This window comes from Ostrea edulis, chromosome 3, assembly GCF_947568905.1.
Source record: "Ostrea edulis chromosome 3, xbOstEdul1.1, whole genome shotgun sequence".
Lineage (NCBI taxonomy): Eukaryota > Metazoa > Mollusca > Bivalvia > Ostreida > Ostreidae > Ostrea > Ostrea edulis.
The window spans coordinates 42437204-42458806 of NC_079166.1; the positions used below are offsets into that span (position 1 = coordinate 42437204).

General features: G+C 32.7%; 1 protein-coding gene across 1 annotated transcript in view; it reads left to right on the plus strand.

Annotated features, from left to right (window-relative positions):
- LOC130053561 (receptor-type tyrosine-protein phosphatase H-like) overlaps positions 1-21603 on the plus strand; it is a 412921-nt gene that overhangs the window by 367763 nt on the left and 23555 nt on the right. Inside the window, exons 5-20 of the mRNA XM_056160901.1 lie at positions 2582-2881; positions 4563-4757; positions 4872-4958; positions 8871-9088; positions 9324-9519; positions 9629-9958; positions 10039-10332; positions 10529-10684; positions 10789-10917; positions 11143-11312; positions 11404-11484; positions 11578-11650; positions 16483-16671; positions 19200-19337; positions 19927-20056; positions 20203-20270. Of these exons, the coding sequence (XP_056016876.1) occupies positions 2582-2881; positions 4563-4757; positions 4872-4958; positions 8871-9088; positions 9324-9519; positions 9629-9958; positions 10039-10332; positions 10529-10684; positions 10789-10917; positions 11143-11312; positions 11404-11484; positions 11578-11650; positions 16483-16671; positions 19200-19337; positions 19927-20056; positions 20203-20270 (2754 nt within the window). The remainder of the gene's footprint in view (positions 1-2581; positions 2882-4562; positions 4758-4871; positions 4959-8870; positions 9089-9323; positions 9520-9628; positions 9959-10038; positions 10333-10528; positions 10685-10788; positions 10918-11142; positions 11313-11403; positions 11485-11577; positions 11651-16482; positions 16672-19199; positions 19338-19926; positions 20057-20202; positions 20271-21603) is intronic.

Consider the following 21603-nt stretch of genomic DNA (forward strand, 5'->3'; position numbering starts at 1 on the left):
TTGTTCTTCAAGGATCCATATTTTGAAGCTGACAACTATGGAAAATCTCACCTCAAATTTCAGCCTTAAACAATGGATTTTTTATTCACCTGATATTTCGCTAGAAGGGTGAACCACTAACCTTATTCTGAAAAACCATTTGAAAAGAAAGATTTGAGATTGTTCGAAAGTTCGACGATTTGGGTCATACGCATGTTTCTAACTATATGATGAGATTTTACACCAGAATTAATTTTTTCAAACATACACATAAAAAGTAAAATGGAATAAGGATAATACAAATGCAATTCATAAATACCATATCCAGATTTTTTCAGCAGTTGATAACTTTCGACTGTTTACATCAATATGCTAAAGAGGCGTTTTATGATCATGTGCATATTGTCCGTTTGTTGCTTTAGGTACCGGTGAAGAGATAATTGAAATTCATTCCCTGATTCAGTTTTTAAAATTCAAATAAAAAAATAACAATTATTTATGAATAATTTTACCATGTCTTTGAATATAGGGACTTACCATAATTACTATCCTTTTATAAAATCAATTGCATATGTACAGCTATTCGTTAAATTAGAAAACTTTTAAAGATACAAACAATTTGGTGTCAATAAATAAATAGAGAGAGATGCTGTTTGCTTTTTAAGCGTGTTTTATGGCCAAAAACAAATTAGCCCACCTCACATGCTTTATACATTCTTTGCAATTCTAGTTTAAGAATTGAATTGTATAATTAATGTTTTAAAGACGATTAACACATTTCATGTCCCTGTTCAACATAGTTTGACGATTCGTTAAATCATATTGAACAGAATAATTGAATTTTTGCTACCTTGATGAAAGAACAGTTACACGTATTTTGCATTCTCCTTATGATACTTGTTACTGCTTTAGATCGATGACCAAGGTTTTGTCATTGACACTGGTGTTCACTTCACAACCGGGAGGCCTGGGTTCGATTCTCGATCCCGACGCTACGCTAAACCCAACATGTTTAACAAAAGCAGTGATTGTTCCTTCGACATGTGCCCGACATAATAAATGGTAGTCATTGGTCTTTCGGATATAATATTAAAGCGGAAGTCCCATGTCATGGTAGACGTCGGCACAATAACGAACCTTCCCTGATACGGTTAGAATTTGTAACACTTCACCTGAACCTGGTGACGACTCTACATGAGTGAAAAATGTCGGAGGGGACTTAAAAAAAACCATTTCAGTATATTGCTAGAGTAGAAACTATTTAGGACAAACAGTTCCCGATCATACTGAAAAGTATTTGAACTGTATACAGTTACCATTAAAGTATATCATTGAGGGAGGAAGCAATTGTAATCTTGCTGACTTCCTTATATTCCTCATAATCATATTCCTGATACTAATATGCTTACTCAAGGGGAATTGGGATTTTGCTGACTCCCTCAATGATATACTTACACCGTATTGTTATATCGATACAAAAACTAAAACCAAAATAAAACTTTACACAATGTTGAAAACCTGGATCCATTGGACCTACTCGCCATGTTTGTTGTCGTTTGCTACTTTAAACAGGTTCTTACACGGACACCAATTAACTCGTGATGTTATTCCTTTTAATGTTGAATATTCCTTATTCCATTCGGAAGATATTAGAACTTTCATATATAAAAAGATTCTGCAAAGTTTTCGAATAACTGTGTATCAGTTTATTGAACTGTTACACCTTTCTGCAGGGAATCAGTCATATTACGGTAATTTTGAAAAATCAGTAGAGGAATAATAATGATATTTAAGTCGATTGTTTTTTCACATGTTAGTTTTGTGCGGTTTTTTGGGTTTTTTTTTTGTTTTGTTTAAGTTTGATATTGAATTTTCTTGCTATATATTTTCCCGTGTAATTCATCAAACATCATAATAAGACTTAATAAATGAATATCTATGTTGAGATAAGGCGACGAATTTTTAATTTACTTTCAAGAAAATCAAATCAAATGAGATACTTTTTCATTCTTATCATTTTGTATATATTTATAGATTCAAACCAACACGAATAACTTTTTTGTAAACGATATGGTTGTAATGCATGATGCCTTCTATATTTGTGAAGGACCAAATAACCCTGACTGCACATCAGCTGTTATCTCAGGGATTGGAACCCACAACTTTACGCTAAATCTTACTGCTATGAAAACTGTGGATGCTAAGGGGTATGCAGTGGAATACACAGCCACTGACACACAGAAGAATGCCATAATTACAGATTCATTTGTTAAACAATTGTCCAATCTGACACCAGGATCATCGCACACTGTCACGATATATTCGATCGGAATCGCAGATCTTCATAGTTTAAAAGGCTGTACAAAAACGGCGTACACCAGTAAGGTTATACTTTAGATAGCAATTAAAGTATATATGTCATGCTTTGAACAAATTCTTGAAACGTAAAACGAAATCATCCACTTTAAAGTAATTATATAAATTGTCATTCTAATGCTTATATGTCACCAGGGGATAAATGGATAAGGTGTTTGGCAATATATGATAATTTCAAAGTAAGATTATACAAAGTAGTTTCTTTATCAAGGTATATATTTTTTAGGACCCACCATACCTGCAGATAATGTTAGAATTTACAATGACACCTCCTACGTAGCTATAGAATGGACTCACTTAGATGGGAATGTCGAGAAGTATACCGTAGAGAAACGTTGTTCATGTGAAAACAGTTCCTGCACGCCTTGTACTCCTAGTGTCGCAGTTTCCAAACCCACAGACTTAATAAATGCTGTAAATATAACCGGCCTTAACCCAGGGACATACTGCAACGTCTCCATAGTTGCCGTATCTGGGAAACTGCCTAGTGACCCACTCCAGGTGACCGTGAAATCATTAGAAACAGGTATCTGCATATTATTGAATTTGAACAGTTTGATCATTGAATCAAAGCAACCAATTCTACGCATATGCTATGTTAAGGAAAAGCGAATCTGCATTTCCGTTTCGAATTTAATTTCAAAGCCAGAATGTGTAAGAGAAAATCACATTCTGTGGAAAGTAAAGTAAGCCATATGTTTATTAATGGAATTTTCTCATACTTATTGAACAAGTTGTGATATAATATTTTGTATCAAACAACTATATAATGTAATCATTATTTTGACACACAAAAATGGGTGTCATGGGTACTGGGTTGTTTTGGTCATGCCCAGCTCAAAGTCACAATCTTTTCATTCCAAAGTACCTCGAAATTTCATTAGAGGAAGTATAGATTCTATATAATATTACTCTGTGTGTGTGTGTGTGTGTGTGTGTGTGTGTGTGTGTGTGTGTGTGTGTGTGTGTGTGTGTGCGTGTGCACATCTGCTGTCTTTTTGAAAAGTAGAACGCAATGGAAAATTCAATAAGATATAAGATTGACAGAATTTCCTCTGATTATTTTAGATTTTTGTACATTGATTGATCTTTCTATCACTCGGATTATTGTGATATTTTCTTGGGATAACATTAGAGTAATACGATGCATAATGACATGAAATGAAAATATTAGAAATGAAAAAAAAAATCATTTTCTCAATTCTCTCCCTAAGAACTTATTAGAGTTAGGGCATCTTAAATGACCTTTACAGGGTTAGCAAGATCAAAATATCATGGAAATACACAGTACTTCGTTACTTTTGTCAATTTTGACTTGATTCCATAGTTTGAACATCTTTTCTTGCTTTCTACGGTCAGTACTTTCAAATTTTTGAAATGAGGGAATAAAATTAAATTTTACTACGGAGTTCGACACACTGAAAATATAGTCTTTCATGTAGCAACATTCCATTATCACCTGTATATGGTCTTTACATCTCAACTGATTCGATACCCAAGAGCTTGTTCTGCGTATGGTCAGTTTTTAAATCGAAGCAGGCTAGTGACAAACGAATTGATGGTGCAGGGGTTCCAACAGTCTCGTTTAAAATCAGCATTTCGCAAATTATATAGTCGGAATTTATTTTGTGGGAACGAATTTTATTTCGTGGGAATGAATTTTATTTCGCGGGAACAAAATTGATTTCGTGGGAACGAATTTTACTTCATGGGAACGAATTTTATTTCGTGGGAATGAATTTTGAAAATAAATTCTTTCACCTGTCCTAAACCAGCCACCGTAAAATTCAGAATATGTTGTAGTCTTCTTACTTTTTTATCCTCCAAAACGGCTACTTTCACTTTTAGATTTGAATTTTATTAAACATGCTCCACTCAGTCAGTAAACACAATAATTGTCTTCCTTGAATGGTCCTTATTAATGTTGATATCAAATATTGATTTACTCTTCAAGATGAGTGGTGACATAAATGCTATTTTTCCACTCTGTATGTAATTAGTTAAGGCGACTTCTCATTGTTTTATTTAAGTTCGCAGCAGTCATTAATTTTCATGCGACCATATTTTTATTGTTTTGAGGGGATCATGTTCATGGTGATTTGATTTCGTTGTTGAAAAAATATAACCTATTTACATGTGCTGTAGTTGAGTTTATCTTGTTCTTGGAGCATGTCTAAGCTATATATAAGATGATTTTTTAATTGCAGAGCCTGGAAAAGTAAGGTATTTTGCAGTCACAGAAGTTACCAAAGGTAGCATTGATGTTAAATGGGTGGAACCGATGTGTACTAATGGAGATATACTCCATTACAAGTTAACAATCTCACAAGATCAAGGATCGGTTCACTCATATTTAGTAAATGCCTTTCAAAATACCTACCCGTTTCAAAATTTACAAACAGGTAAGAAATTAATGTTCAAATAGGTTCCTTAAAATGATTAATTTTAGCATAATGGTTAAGAGATACGGTTATCATAAAATGTCATGTGGCTTAAAAGTTATCTTTAAATTTCAGGAACTTTCCACAATATCACCATAGCAGCTGTAAATACTGCAGGCGATGGACCGATATCATATTTACAGGTTTACACTCGTGAAACAGGTACATGTAAATAATGGGTACATTAAGGGCATGTAACAATAAAAGAGGATTTTTAACAATAGTTCGGGCATTCGTACATAATAACTGTAACGGACCCGAGTTGGTGGTTTCTGCACGAGTACGTTAGTAATTAGCGAAACGGGAATTACCCGTGTAATTACTCTGTTAATTTGCGAGAATAACCCGCAACTATGGTTACCACCCTAGTACGTTGGTAATTAGCGAAACGGGAATTACCCGTGTAATTACTTTGTTAATTTGCGAGAATAACTCGCAAATATCACCTACCTATTTAACACAAGAATTATCTGTGTTGTATTCTCTCGGTTGAAATGATAAGACTTGTTATAGTTAACCTCTTTTATTAACTTGGAAACCAAGAAGTTTCCTATATATTAACACAACTACAAACAGATAGCTCGTAATCAATTAATATAAATAACTACATGAGACGGGAATCACCCAGACTCGTGCATACAGCTCAACCTTTGTGTTACCTTAATTACGATAAGGTGGGGTGGGGGTTCACTAAACGAGAATGACCCGATTAGTGAATATTAAATAAAATCTAGAAATACCTTAGAATGACCAAAGTATTTCTAACTTAAAATTTATACAATCTAGTATCTATAAAATCGTTTAAGTAATAGATTTAGCTCTCTATGTTAAGATATCTGAATATTGCTACTGTAAACAATTATCGATTTAGAATGATTAAATTTCAAAGAACTATCAACGATAATAAATTATTTACACGGAAAGACTTCAAGAATAACTTTTAGTTAAACCGTAACAATATTATTTAATCGTTTGATAACGAGAATGACCCGTTATAAACGTTTTACGCTAAATAATATTCTAATAACTCGTAATACGAGATTAACCCGTATAAATTACGATAAAAAAATGAAATTATTATAAAAGAAATAACTAAAGTCCTACTGGAAAAAATCAGAGAATAAAAATAAACATCCTCTAACCTTAGAAGCTAAACCCCGGGTCCCCGGCAATGCCTCGTTCTCCTCTATATATTCCCTGAGCGTTCCCCCGGAAACCCGCGCGCTTCCCTAGGGATGACCGACATATCTCCGGTATCATCGGCAGATCTCCGTTATCACCGGCGATAAACTTGAACAGTATATGTTTAACAATAACAATAAATAATATACATAAATTGTAATAAATAACATTCCGAGAGTTTTATACAGTATAACAACTTTCAATATAAACATCAGATATCAATGATGGAACACTGTGCAGAGAAGTTACAATAAAAATCGGGCGTGATATTCCGAAAAGTATACACCATGATGGCGGTATCTATAAATAAAGACTTTGAAATGTTATTTACAACAATCACAGTGTATTACAACACAGTTATGATTATCGGGACGTGAGAGGGCTTCGCCCTCTATAATTTATGAAAACAATTCCTATTCTACTGTTGAGCTCACTGCCATATAAATCCATCCTTATAGTCACACTCGTGACATTAACCAAAATTGAGAATTTTTGAAAAATCTCCATAATTTAGTTTTAGAGCTGAAACACGCCTTAGGTTCATATCTGAAACCCAGATATCAATAGTTGAGAGTTTGTCAATTGTACATCGCACAATTTTAGCTCTTTTGATAGATTTTGCTTTGATAGTAGAAATATTTTATTTTCCAAATTGCATATATTATACAATAATCAGGGGTAAAGTTTACTCTGAGACCCCTTACATAGTCCTCACCAGGGGTGCCAGGGGACCCTGGATTAGGCAAATGTATTATCTAGAAAACATTTTATAGTGTACTACATACTTCATAAATTATTAAGGAAAATTAGGAATACAAAATAGTTGTATATACATACATAGGGCTGATGGCGGGTTGTGAATGGTCGACAGGGAGTACTTACTCCTCCTAGTCACATGGGACCCGTTTTACAAACCAACTTATGACAAAGTCACAAGTCTTAAATTGTATTACACAGTTATTACTTTAAATGAATGAAGTAAAACTTTTCTGAGGCTTAATTTTCAATATTTTTAAAAATATTTTGCATTTGGAGTGAATGATCTTACAATAAACTGGAAAATCCCAGTAAAGTTGGTCGTAAGTTCTTTTGTAAAACGCACCCCTGATCCCACCTCTGGTATATCGAGGGGTCCGTGTTTGCCCAACTATCTATTTTGTATTGATTATAGGAGTTATGAGATTGATCACTGTTCGTTATCTTCACCTTTCATACATGTGTATCCAACCGTAAAAATAGAGAGCAATACAATTATTTATATACGAAGGAAAAAAGAATACAAAAGAAAAATAAATCGTTGATCGTATTTTTTTTTTTTTACATTTACAAATAAAGTACACGGATTACTGAATGTATTCTTTTTATACAAGGGGGTACACACGATGATAAAAAGTCCAAGGAAGTACCCCTTGTTCTACAACTGAGGGACTGTCCCCCCATCAGAGGATATTGATACAAACTTATATAGATTCATAATAGTATGATAACAGTTTAGAGACAAAATTTTGAAGGAATTTCTTTTCCTTGGTTTTATGTAAAAGCGACAGAACGTAACAGTGGGATCTAGTGTATTCCTTGATAGAAAAAAATTACAAAATCCCTTGTTTCATCTACGTGTACAATTCTACAATACATTTATAAATTCTGAGAGCAATAAAAGATAGATAATAGTTGTACATCTATGTCAATTTAGTATCATCTGCGTAGAAACCAACAACAATATGTTTCTAAATAATATTGAAATTCAAAAATAAGCCTGAAATCGTGTTGTACATTAATGCATTCAAAATGAGGTGATGTGTGTTTTCTATCTCACTGTTACACAGTTTGCATTAATTAGTTACATTATTATTCCATTTACTAATATTTATATTACAAATCGCATTTTCCTCTATGAAGCAACCAATTCATATTGGCCATGAATGGATCATGAACTATTTAAAAGCACGCAACTGAAAATTGGAGAGCGTAATAATCTAATGAAAATTCAATATGTGTTACGAAGATCTCGCAGAGTCACACCTTGGATTAAGAATGTGAATAATTTACATGGATTATCATCCCAATTTTGTGGTCTCTAGCTCCAAAATACATTTCACTGTACAATGTTGATAAAGGGCAGGGTAAGATGATGTGTGACGCCATGTATATGTTTTGACTAACTGTGACAGGGGCGGATTTAAGGAGTTCGTTTTGTGCAACAAAAAGAAAAATATCTTTGTTTTTTCCGGGTCAGAAAATAAGAAGTGCACAAATCTATTCACCTGTTTCAAATCCTTGGCACGTCCCGCTATTCAGACCGAACAAACGGCCTCCGCACTACCCAGGAGTCACTTAAATTCAGGATAAAATATTAAAGTTACTTTTATTGTAAAAGTTTCCTTTTAAAAAGTATTTTCCTTAAACTCTTACGCATTGAATTATCAATCCATTTTGTTCAATTTATATGCACTATATTTTTAGGTGTAAGTTCACATTCCAGGACACTGTTTCAATAAGCAAACTGCCCCAGGAATATTCCATGACTTATATAAGCAATGTAAACAAACGGCGATTCAGACAATAAATATAAATGTAAAAATTGAACAGCATTTCTGAGTTGTTCATGGTCAATATAAACAGATTTGGATTTCTGGCAATTCTGTGAATCCAGAAAATCCAAATCCGTTCATATTGACCATGAACTGCTCAAAAGTGTTATTCAATTGTTAAAGAAGGAAGTTATTACTCAGTAAGTTGTTTAATAGTTTATAATTAACTCTGCTAAGAATTTGTCTTCTATGTTTTTAATTTTCATTAAAAACATTGATTCCCAGTTCCCTTTGGCTGTTATTTGAAACTCTTTCTTTTGATAATTAGACTGTTTATTTTTTCTATTTATCCTGTGTTCAGCTCCCAGCATGGTGACCAATCTTCAGGCGACGAATATTTCATCAACCTCTGTATTTGTTTCTTGGGGAAAACCCATTTCCCCAAATGGTATCATTAACAAATACGAAGTTCTTGTACAATTACGTTCAGACTGTGTGCAAAAAATACAAATGAACTGTAGCCATTGTATAAAAAAACATGAAGATGATTCTGCTAAGTTGAAAGGAGATCCAGATCAGGTATGTTTTATCATTCCTACAGTTTAACATTATCCACTTGTGTCCGTTCCATATAGTTCCAAAATATTTCTTTAACTTCTTTAAAAGTGAATTATGATTTGGATCCTTCTTAGTAAACATATATTACTATATAAAACACGCAAATTGAATATTTAGAAATAGTATGTACTTCCACTGATAATAAACTTAACATACAAGTAAATCTTTGAAATGGAAGTTTGGCATTATTTTCTAGATATCAACTATTCGCCTGGAATCTGAGAAATGTGCCCAGCAAAAATCAATCAGCTTCACGGAAAACAACAACAGAAATTATTCAATTGTTGTTCACAATTTAACGATCTTTACGGAATATAACGTCTCTGTATTTGCATTCACATTAATTGGGTCTGGACCGGTTTCGAGCGCAGTAGTTAGAACATCAGAGGACAGTAAGTTTTGAATTAAAAAGTGAAAAGTGTTATAACTACATGTAAGTATTAAATTTCAACTATTTGTAATTCTAAGTACCGTTCAATTTTCACCTTTTGTTTATTTTAGGGCCATCACAACCCACGGATCTTCGGGAAAGGAGTGCCTCACAATCGGAAATTTCACTAGAATTTCAAACCCCAGGATTTCCAAATGGACATATTATTCGTTTAGATATCGAATATGAATACAAAACGCAGAATACATGTCTTTCCGAGAATTTGAAATATGAAACAGGAACTAAAGTTGTACAAATAAACAATCCCTTAGGGGAAATATACGGTTTCTCTCTTGAAAATCTGTACAGCTACTGGGATTACACAATACGAGTAAGAATGGCTACCTCTGCTGGAAGTGGGAATTATAGCAAATCCAAAACTATACGCACAAAACCTGACGGTAACTATTTTACTGCATTTTGATTAAAACGTTTCTGACATTTACTCATAATTTAATTTATCATTTTTTTTGTCTTTTAGTTCCAGGAATTGTCAGAGACATTAACACGGGACATTTAACATCTAGAAGCGTTCCACTAACTTGGAGAAAACCATGTCAACCTAATGGAATAATTAAACATTACCTAATCAAAGTGATTGGCGGGAGCGTGTTGGAAGCCGATCCATTACAAACCCCATCCAACGACACATCTTACACTGTAACTGATCTTCTTCCTTATCGGCGATATTCCTTTAACATTTCAGCTAAAGTTGTCGGTGTGGACATTGCTGGTGAATCCGTTAAATCACAAGCAGTGAATACATCCACTGAAGGTATGGGGTAGTACTTGTATAAGCGAACTTTTCCCTTCTTATCAGATCTTTAAAATCGTGAATACAGCTTTTAGAATTCAGTTGAGGCTATATGTATGGGGGCAAAAATGCGTATTTGATATGTAATTGTTATTCAATGCTATTATCGACTTCAGTACTTCTGTATCTTCAATGCAAATTTCTTGTTTTGATACAGCTGCCAAGAAGCCCGGAAACGTGACATTTAACACCACACCGTTTTCTGTTTTCCTGAGATGGGAACTACCGACTTTGCAAACTGGTCCGACGTATTACAGAGCCGATGCACTCGATTCAAGAAACAACAGAAATACATCAAGCTGTTTAACAAAAGGTTTTATCATAATAGCAATCAATGATACTTCATGTAGTCAAATCTTATGTACGAAAATGAAAAGATTTATATATTTCAATGGTATAAATCAAACTGACTTTTAGGGTATACGAACACATCATGTACGATACACAACCTGCATCCGTATTGGAATTACAGTGTAACAATCTCTGCTATCACTGATCCATTTGGGCCAAATTCTACTACAGTAATCATTCGTACCAAGGAAAGTGGTGAGTAGGTTCACCATCAGACTTAACTACATATATCTGAGGTAAACACCATGACGTAACAATTAGTGATAAACGTTTCAATAAAATGTTACAAATTCCTTGTTGAAATTGGCTTAAATGGTGATTTTGTTTCTCAGACAATCCAACACATTGCTCAATGGGTTTATGAATCTGTGATATCTTTGTAAATTTTTACAAAGAGTTCACAATGTATTTGAATAACAGCTCCAGGAAAAGTGAGAATTTTCAAAGTCTCTCAAGTTCAAAATGACACTGCTCCGCGTGAAGTTACGTTATCGTGGGTGCCACCATCAGAGACGAATAGGAACGGAATAATACGAAACTATTTCATACAGTACTGGGTTGTAGATTCTACAGGGAAACCAACTGGTCAGGTTAGTGTGTCTACATCAAATAAATGTTTAAATCAATGCATAATGAGATGAAGATTGTAATGTATATTCACTACATCTTGACTTCTTTCAGGTTGAGACGCTTTCATACGAACCGGACATTTTTTCGACTAGCATAAAACAGATATTGCCGGAAAATGCATACTTTTTCCAAGTATACATCGATTTTCTCAGATTCACCGAATAAATCAAGAATATATTTCAGACTTTGTAATGTGCATATTATATCAAATATTTTTATTTCTAGATATTCCCATCTACGATATTTAATGCTACTGAAAAGGATTATGTCAATGAAACAATCAAAATTTCTGCAGGGGGTAAGTTTGTTACACAAAAAAATTAACCAACTTTCTAAGAACATTTAATTAAGAGGGGTGTTTGTTCACTGACGTTGAAGTGCATTTAAAGTAATTAGTCTCGAAGTATATTGTCATATAATATAAGATTAGTGATATGACATGTTTGTTTATAGTTTTTGTTCTTCAACATTTATAATTTCAATTTACTGTAAAAACCAGATAATTTCATTTTTTCCGACTCAAACATAATATCACATCATTTCCAAAATCAAACGCAAATGCGAAATACTCCCATAATTACAGTGGGTCCATACCGCAATTCGAACTCGGTATCTTAAAAGGACTGCTTCACGATTTCTTCCAAAAGAGCTAGGTACGTTTGTTATCATAACTAGGCCCTGTAAAATACTTCAAAAATGAAGAACAATTATCAATACAAATCATTGATATATATGAAGTTGATGATCCCTAGTACTTATATATACAAACATATCGGCGGATCTAGGTCTCTTGTAATGTTGAGTACTATTCAAACCTATCCGGAATCCGGAAAATGGACGATTTTCTTCACTTTTTCTACCTTTTAGGAGAAAATTCCATGTGACCACATTCATCGGCCACAAAAAGCAGTAAACTAGAGATAGATTATCTTCAAAAGAAGTAATTGTGCATGTTTCGTTCTGGCCGTTGGCTGTGGTTGTTGCTGTTGGCTGTGACCAATTTCTTTTTTTTTTTTTTTTTATATCTAATCAGGCGTCTGATTTTGACGTTTGTGCACAGGCGGATCGTCATGTAACGCACAGCAACGAATTGTACATACAGTGATATAAGAAAATTAATCTCAACTTATAATGCACTTGTTATTGTTTTAGCGACCACAATGATATAATGTATTAATAATTACAATCTAAAAAATATCAGTTTATGAACAAATCCAGTTCGGGTCATTGAAATGTAAACAGCAACCGGACCGAATAAAATGCAGTACTAGGCCGGCTATGATACACAGTTGTAAACCGAATCTTGTCTTAATTTTCTATAAATGTGTACAAATGAAATGTCCCTGTCGCTTATAAAATCATAAATATGCAATAATAATGCCAATATAAAGGTAAATTGGTTAATCCAACAGTTTAATACACATCATCTAAAACTAGTTTAAACCTTGTTTATATTGACAATGTACAGTATGGACCAAAAATCTTTGTATAAATAGATTTCAAATGAGCTGTTCCAAGCAAAACAGTTTTAAAACGTCATAGTGAACAATATGACGTCATTTTTTGCATACTTTTAAAGAAAGACGTCGTGATTACCAATCACAAGTAACTGTCATATTTGATAAAATGTTCAAGTCTTCTCTTGGGTTCATGAATTACTGTTTTAGCAACGTTTAGGCCTTACAACTATGTAAAAAAAAATAGCATCTGTATAATTATGCATGATTACTGGAAATTACCGTTGGAATCAAGAGTTATAAATCTACTTGAAATATTATAAATATATACTTTCATTGACCATACTCCAATATGGTTGGTAAAATGTGTTAATATCATAAATAAGCGGTGAGCTGAGAATCAATAATCCAAGTATTTCATTTTCAAAATATGACAGAGAGAAAGATTTTCAAGTATTCATCATGAGGATGGGAAAGAAAGACAGACAGATTCAGAGACACATAAACAGAAAGAAACTTTATCGAAATCGAAAGTGATAATTTCATTTCAGGATGCCAGGTTTTGGTCTTAGATATTTGGGACAAGATCATAAAAGCTCAATGTCTAATAAAAATCTTAATTCAAATATTTTAGGGGAAGGGGGGGGGGTTAAAAAACTCCCGCAAAGTTTCAGTCATCGAACTTAAAAATGTTTAGAAATAACATTTATTACATTTACTGAACATTTAAAGTGACATTTAAAAACTACATTTATTAATAAACATTAGAAAATGTATATATTGTTATTGAGCTCTATTGTTTTATTGCATGATAATCGATTTGGGTGAACATTCATCACATTAAGTTTTAAAGGGACTGATTCACGATTTCCCCCAAAATTTTGTTTTTCACTTTTAATAATTAAAATCTACTGTCTAATGTGTTTAAACGGTTTCACATCAAAATTTAGGTTATACATTATACATGTAACAGAAACTTATTTCACAGAGTTTATTATTTGTTTTGTAAACAAAGATTGCAGTATGTTATTGTTTATAAAACTTTCAAAAGCAATGGATATTGATCTAAGTTTATTATCTTTCACATTTCAAGCATTCTTTGGATAAAATGTGTCATCTAAATGTTAAAATTTGTGACTATCAAAAATTAAGGTGCTTTATATTACAAAATTAATATTTTACTAGTTTGTTTGTATATATTAACACAGATTTAAGGCTAAATATTACTTTTATTTTTGCATTCAGAAGGTCAAAAGTTTGGCTGTCAACATTAAATGATTTATATTTTTCAAGTTTAACATCAAAAATGAAAAATATTTTTTTCAAAAATCGTGAACCAGTCCCTTTAAGGGGGAGGGGGTCTTGATGAAAACTACGTGAATTAAATGTTGTTGTTTTTTTTATCAAACATTAAACGTTTGATCTTGTTTCTTAATGGGTTTTTTTTTTCAATTGTTGATGTGCCGATACCCATTATTGTTGAGTACCCAAATATTTCATCATTACCGATATTTATGAAACGTCCAACATTTCATAAATAGTGTGTGATTTTTTTTCCTAATCAAAATTATTGTCGTGATGCTAGTGAATTATTCATGATATTTTCTAAATAATATGGAAATATGACTACCATAAATCATAGACGTAGATCTATAAGAAGGACAGGTCTGTGTAAATGCTTTCATTATAATCCAATGAAAATTTGAGCATCTTTCTATCATCGTAAAATGAAGTTAGATGAATGAACAGTTTACTTCAAAGCTATGGCATGAACACTTTTAGCTTGCTTTGTGATTTGATGATTATCTTCAGTGAAACAATAATCATTTTCATATTCTTATTCATTCATCTAATTCTGGGTCTTGTCGGGCATACTAAGCTAAAGAAATAGACAAATCTAAAGAGAAAATGAAAAAAACGAGAGCAGTAGAGGAAAAAAAAAACATCCCGAGTTAAATACGTTATAAATCTTATAATTACACTGTTTGTCATTTCATATTTTAAAAGTTGAACCCTAATGTTGATTAAAAATTGACCCGTTATTGGTAAATTAAAAAACAATTAAGAAAAAATCACTGTATATTTATTCGGCCTCCTATATAGGAAAAATAATCATAAAAAATCAGTTTGCTAAATTAATGCCAAATACGGCAGTCATAATGTTCTATGCTACCTGTCTCAACACCCTGCATGGAATTTTCTTCTTTCTTTTTTTTTTTTTTTTTTTTTTTTTTTTTGCTATCCGTAAACGTAACCAAATCTACGTGTTTTTCACATATGTGTAAACAGCCCGAGTGCACTCCAACAAGTAGCATCAGTTACCAACATCAAATAGTTCCTTAGTAAACTGCAATTACCCAGAATTTCCTAATCGGGATGCAACAATTGAGAGAAAAATATAAAAGGAAATCAATCTAATTAGATCTTCCATCCGCTCCCCGGTTTTCGATGGACGCGACGTATCGGATGGAAGATCTAATTATAATTAGATTGAAAAGCAAATGAGAAAACCGCGCATGTAAGAAAAATTCTTTTAAATATGTGAAACTAAAATACGCCAAGTTCATCTTGATTTTGATTGGACAATTACATGTACCAGTGTGATTCCTTAATATCCGCGGTATGACAAAGGGGAATTACACATTCTTTAAATTTTCTATTAAAAGAATTCAACTTGTTAAATATACAAACGACATTTAAGGGAAACAGACATTATTTTAATTCCAGTCACTTTCCTTATAGTGTATTTTTCACATGGGTAAAAGGGTATGCCAATTTTTTTTTAATATTGATTACATATGGAAGACCCATGCAAGGTACACCAAACGCAAAATATATTTTAAAAATAATTCATGAAAAAAAAAATGTTTACTATATGCATAGGTAATAGCTCACATTGATTCTCTTTGTGCCAAAATTCGCACCTTTTCGGCAATAATTGGTAATGATAGGTTACAAAAACATGGTCTAGCCTAGTTCTTAATTCCACGGATAAAACTAAACACACTTATCTTTTATTTTGTAGATTTCTTTCTATTCCGTTTAGGGTCGGATAGTTTGAAGTAGTTCTTTTTTGGCTTCCAAAACTTTGTTCATAAACGTCGACGTCATGACGTTAGGTGCGGTTTTTTGTTAGAAACAACGCTATATTTAATTAACGCTTACAAGAAAACGACAAGAGACATAGGGAAAAATTAATGTGTTCTGTCAATGGCATATTGTGGACATCTTATGTGTTTAATTTGATCAAATTTGTAGACAGGGCCGATTTTGCTTCCTAATGTACCTAGCTCTTAGTTTTTCACTTTAATTATCAATATCTACTGTCTAATGTGTTTAAAGGATTCACAAAAATTACGGATATACATCAAAACGGAAGCTCATTATAGATAGTGTTTCACTCTTTGTGTAAACAAATATTGAGATATGTTATTATTTACAAAGTTTTGAAAATGTATCGTTATCGATCAAAGTTGATGAAAAGTTGTGAATTACTGTCCATTGATTATTAATGATGAATATTTTACGATTAATGTATTTGAACCCAAAGTAACCCACAATAAGCATCGTTTTACGTTTACCTTGAAAATATTGAGTAAAGTTTGCAGTCTCAAAGTAGAATTAAAAGATGTATCACAGCATACTTTGATAATTTTCTTGTTCTTTTTTCCAGCACCGATTCCTATCAAATTACCCAAAGATGTGAAAGCCATATCGTTGGGACCATCTGCCAAACTTTCAAACGACGAAAGGCAATTGTCTGTTTCCCTTTATTATCGATCTCTGTGTGATAACTCAAATGGAAATCCAGACTCGTGGTACATTATCGTCGCTGAACAGTCAAGCATACCGGAAAAATTATGTAAGTAATCAAATGTGTTCCTTTCCTTAGGAACTGTACATCTTTGAATTATACTAAACAAGATACATATGAGGTATGCATGATTAACCAACTGAATGTCTTCTTAATATTTGAAGAAAAGTATTGGAAGAAAACATGATTCCTGGAGATTATTGTAATATATCAATACATGCTTAGGAAAATTTGGTTATGAGTAGGAAACACTGTAGATAATTTATGATGTTTATGTTATACTTTGTACACGATGGTCAGGGAAATCGGAACTGTGAATGTGGATCTTGAATCGTATCATAAAGAGCAAAGTTGTATAGATACGAGTATAAATACGTAATATATAGACAAGAAGGTCATACCCATGCACAAATGTCTTTCCAAGCTAAAATTTCAAACACATTACTAAATCTGATTTAACTGTCGTTATAGGATAATTCTTGACGTGGTTTTACTCTGAATGTCGGAGAGTCTGAAACAACGATGCAAATATATAACTGCTTCTGGTACATGTGTTAAACAAAGTGTGATATTATTTTTACTACTAGGATTAAGCTACTGGCAAAAACACACGGAATAATAGCTTACATTTAGTTTAGGAAATCTGTATTTTTAATCTTCATTTCCAAACCTCTTCATTTTGTTTCCAGATTCTATTTACTGATTACCTACTAACCCAATATAAAGTTGATTTCTAAATTTGTGTAGGCATGTCCTTGGGGCAGAATATTTTATATTGTTATATTTGTTGTCCAGGTAATTTTTCCTTACAATATAAACAATTCTATCCATCAATTATACAGATACAAAGAAGCCCTTATATCATTTCAAACAATTTTCATCACTTACATCAAGAAAATCAAAGTATAATAACTAAACAATTGAAAATTCAAATCGTTTCTTTTTTTCAAATAAATAAGTTAAAAGAAATAAACTGTTACAGATATTTAGATTGAAGTTTTTTTTATCTCATACATGTATTTCAGATGAATGCAAGTTTCCGCTTAAGTTGCACGTGTTCTTCTACGGTTAGGGAGTACTCTGGGGTTTTTGTTTATCAACTTTCGACTCTAACTTTGAATTGGAAAGAAATCTAGGCCTGAAACGTACAAATATTGCTTGTTTAAGATTTTGAATTTAGGAAAACAAAACTTCATTTCTCTGAAATTTGTTTGAAAATGAGAACTGCTTCATAGGTGGACGTTTTAAAGCAGTTTGGTATACAATGAAACACTGTGAATTCACTTTACAACCTATATCAGCAGTTTCCAAACGTCCAAGATCATGAACATCCCAGACGCCCTCGAAATACATATCGACGATACAATCAGATTCGGTTTATCCATTTGCGAAGTCAATTTTAATAATCAAATTGGATCATTCCAGAATTAAGACTGATAACCCAACAACACGATATTCATCGTATACATTATACAGTCCGACCTCTTTTGAAGTCATGTCACTGTACTGCTAGATATACATGGTGTAGACATTATATACACATTAGGATGCATGAATCGGGGAATTTACAGCTTAATGATTAATCTTGATTCCCCATGACAACAGTTATGAGCGTTATACGGGTCCAGATAGTTGGGGGAGAGAGCATTTACCTTTCTTAATCGGGCCTTATTTTTTTATTCAATCATCTTGCCGGGCGCGTTACAGTTAATGAAAATAGCCAACCCCAAACATTGTTATAGATATCAACCAACGTGGAAATTAAGTGATGTTACGGGAAAACAATGTTAAACTAAATTGTCCATAGGTTATATGTATCAAGACCGTAGCACGATACCCGATTTAATGATTATATCTGAATGACTGGTGCTTTTCACTAACAATGTTAAACGTCATACATTTAAGGGCCTCTGGAAACACCAGAGGTGGGATCATTTGCCAAGAAGAAGAAAGCATTTAATGTTAATTGATTTGTGAATCCTATATCTTGGTGGGGTAAACGGGTTAATCCGTAGTTACATCTATATATGAAGAATGTCTCAATAATTCGTGTTCAACACATTAGACAACATTTAACCTGGTGAAAGATTGCATTTACAAATACGATCATTTTAACGATCATCAAATTTGTGAAATACTTACTTTAAACGAGACTGATAAAACCTCTGTAACATCAATTAATTTGATGTTGATTTAATAATTGATAATATGCATAACATACTCCCTCGTATATGAATCAGTTGATAGACATAAACTTCACATTCAGGTAATAGTAAGATATTACTACAGAAATACAGGAAGTTGATGATGGGGAAGCTTAAGTCATGAATATTTCATTTGATATTAAATACCTTGGTATATGTAATGATATAAAATACTGCTATTTTTTCTAAACATCAATAGGCCTAGTTTGATTATAAATATTTATAGGCAACAAAATCCTTAAATTTTTATAATATATTATTTTATACAGAATTAGTCTCTTTTGAAAAAATCCGAAAAGGGGGGGGGTGTATTGCAAATTTGGATGTGTTTAATATCAGATGTGGCCAATGTATTTTTATATTTGTTCTTAGCGACACCATTTCATGACTCAAGGACAAAGTACGAAAGTTTCATCAAGGAAGAGTACAAAACGTGGTCTAATGTTCACTCACAAGACCATTTTCAGCCTTACATAGCGACTACTGATCTGAAACCTGGATGTAATAAACGTAAGTTTACAACATTAGCTTAAATAGAAATTTCGTGAAAACATTAAAAGATAATAAATCACTACTGCTCTTTGGTGTTATTTCCATTTTGTCAAGGCTAAATGCTGATAAAATGTTTGCAATGCTGAATAATTTAGATGATGAGATTGATCACTGTTCATTATCTTCGACTTTCATTCAACCATATATAGTATGGCTTTTATTTGACCATACACACTATTAGGAGCAAAAAATAGTATTTGTTCTAGTAGATATGTTTTTCAAAGGCACACAGCAAATGCCAAATAATAAACGACAGAAATTATCTTGAAAACAAGATTTGTCAATAGGAAGAATTCATATTTGTGTACTTTGTACCTGACTGACATTTCAGAATCCTTGGCAGTACATAGCTAGATAATGAGATCTTTTAACAATAATAAACCTGTCAAAACAACGTGATATGAGGCATGTCTTTGTTTTTTGCATCAAATGATGGAATTAAGACGCTATTTTTTGATGACTTACTAACCAATCACCTGGTTTTCCCCGTGTATTTCGATTTTCGCTCATATTCCTGTATATACATGTATACATTGGTATGATACAGACAGAAGACACAAAAGAGCTACGGAAGACATCTTGAAGACTTATGATGTTTTGATTGGAGAAGAGGAAGATTGTGATGGAATTTCTAAGCACTACTGCAACGGATATCTGAAACCCGATAACGAATATAGGTAGAATTTAGATATCTAATAACGAATATAGGTAGAATTTAGGTATATAATAACGAATATAGGTGGAATTTAGATATCTAATAATCGTATGAAATACTTGCATATCGAAAGTTTAATGAGCATAATAAATAGACATATTTTTGTAGGGTACGTTTTGCCGTTTGTACCAGTAAAGGATGTCTGGAATCTGAATTCTCAACACCACTGACAACAAGTAAAGCAATATTTTCTTAATCCATATTGAACAAATGATTTACTTTGTACAATTACAATCTAGATTACTTTCTTTCAATTGAAGATGAATATATATTTCAAAGAAGATAAGTTCCATGGAAGACATGAATGATACTTCATTTGAATTTTCTATTGGCTCTAAAACACAAAACATGCTCAGTATTATAACTGTATTTTAAGCGAACTTCGCATTCATTCCACATTGGCAATCCTACTTTTACTTTAATTTCCCTTTCAAAAGTTGAAATTCTTCAAAACCATGCTTCCATTTTAAACACATGTAATATCCCAGTCAAATCGGACACATGGATTACCGTACCTATACTGGATTCCTAAACTTAGAGAAAAAAACACCTTACAAACATAGATACATTGTTGGATCCAGTGAATGTTCTACCAAGCCCCAATCTTTGTTCCTTCTGTAAATATGAACTGTTGTGAAGGAAAGACTGTGCCACGACATATTCAAGAAGTGATGTAAATTAAATGTGGGTTTTAAAGTGCTTATTGTAAATTTGAAATCACAAAACTTTTCTCAAATCATCAACTTCAAAACGTATGACTTTTCAACACTTCCTCACGATATAATAAAGACTAGACTTTTTGACATCATAGAAAGTTGCTTCCTCAATAAAATTGGAAAAGAAAAATATTCATATATTGTGATCAGTCATTCAATATATATATAAATTATATAACATTTTAATATATAGTATGAAACAGTGGGGAAAAGCAAACAGTGGTCAATGTTGTAATTCCTATAAAGAATATAAAATTAAGAGTAGGGTAAACACGGACATCTGGACACACTAGAGGTTGGATCAGGTGCCTACGAGGAGTAAGCATTCCCTGTTAACAGTTCACACCCGTCTAGAACCCTATATCTTGGTCGGGTAAACGGAGTAATCCGTAGTCAAAATTGGTATGTGAAGTGCGATCGAACAATTGTTATGCAACAGTCAGACAGAATTCAATATAATGACAGATTGTATTTGCAAATTAGTTCATTATAACGACCATAGAATTTGCGAAATACCGACTCAAAACGAGACTATTGAAACCCCTGGAGCATCAACTTACCTTTCAGTAGCCTGTCTCGATTTAGGAACTGATCATACGCAGCACATGGACTTATATATCGAATCATTTGAGAAAAATAAACACAAGCTGCAGGTGATGAAGGAATATTGTTTTATAAATATCTATGAGAGATCATGATGTATGAGAAATGTCGAATGACGAATTAAGATAGTGGAACATTAACAGGCAAAACTGGAAATATACAGCGTTTGTAATTTTCATCTGTGGCTGTC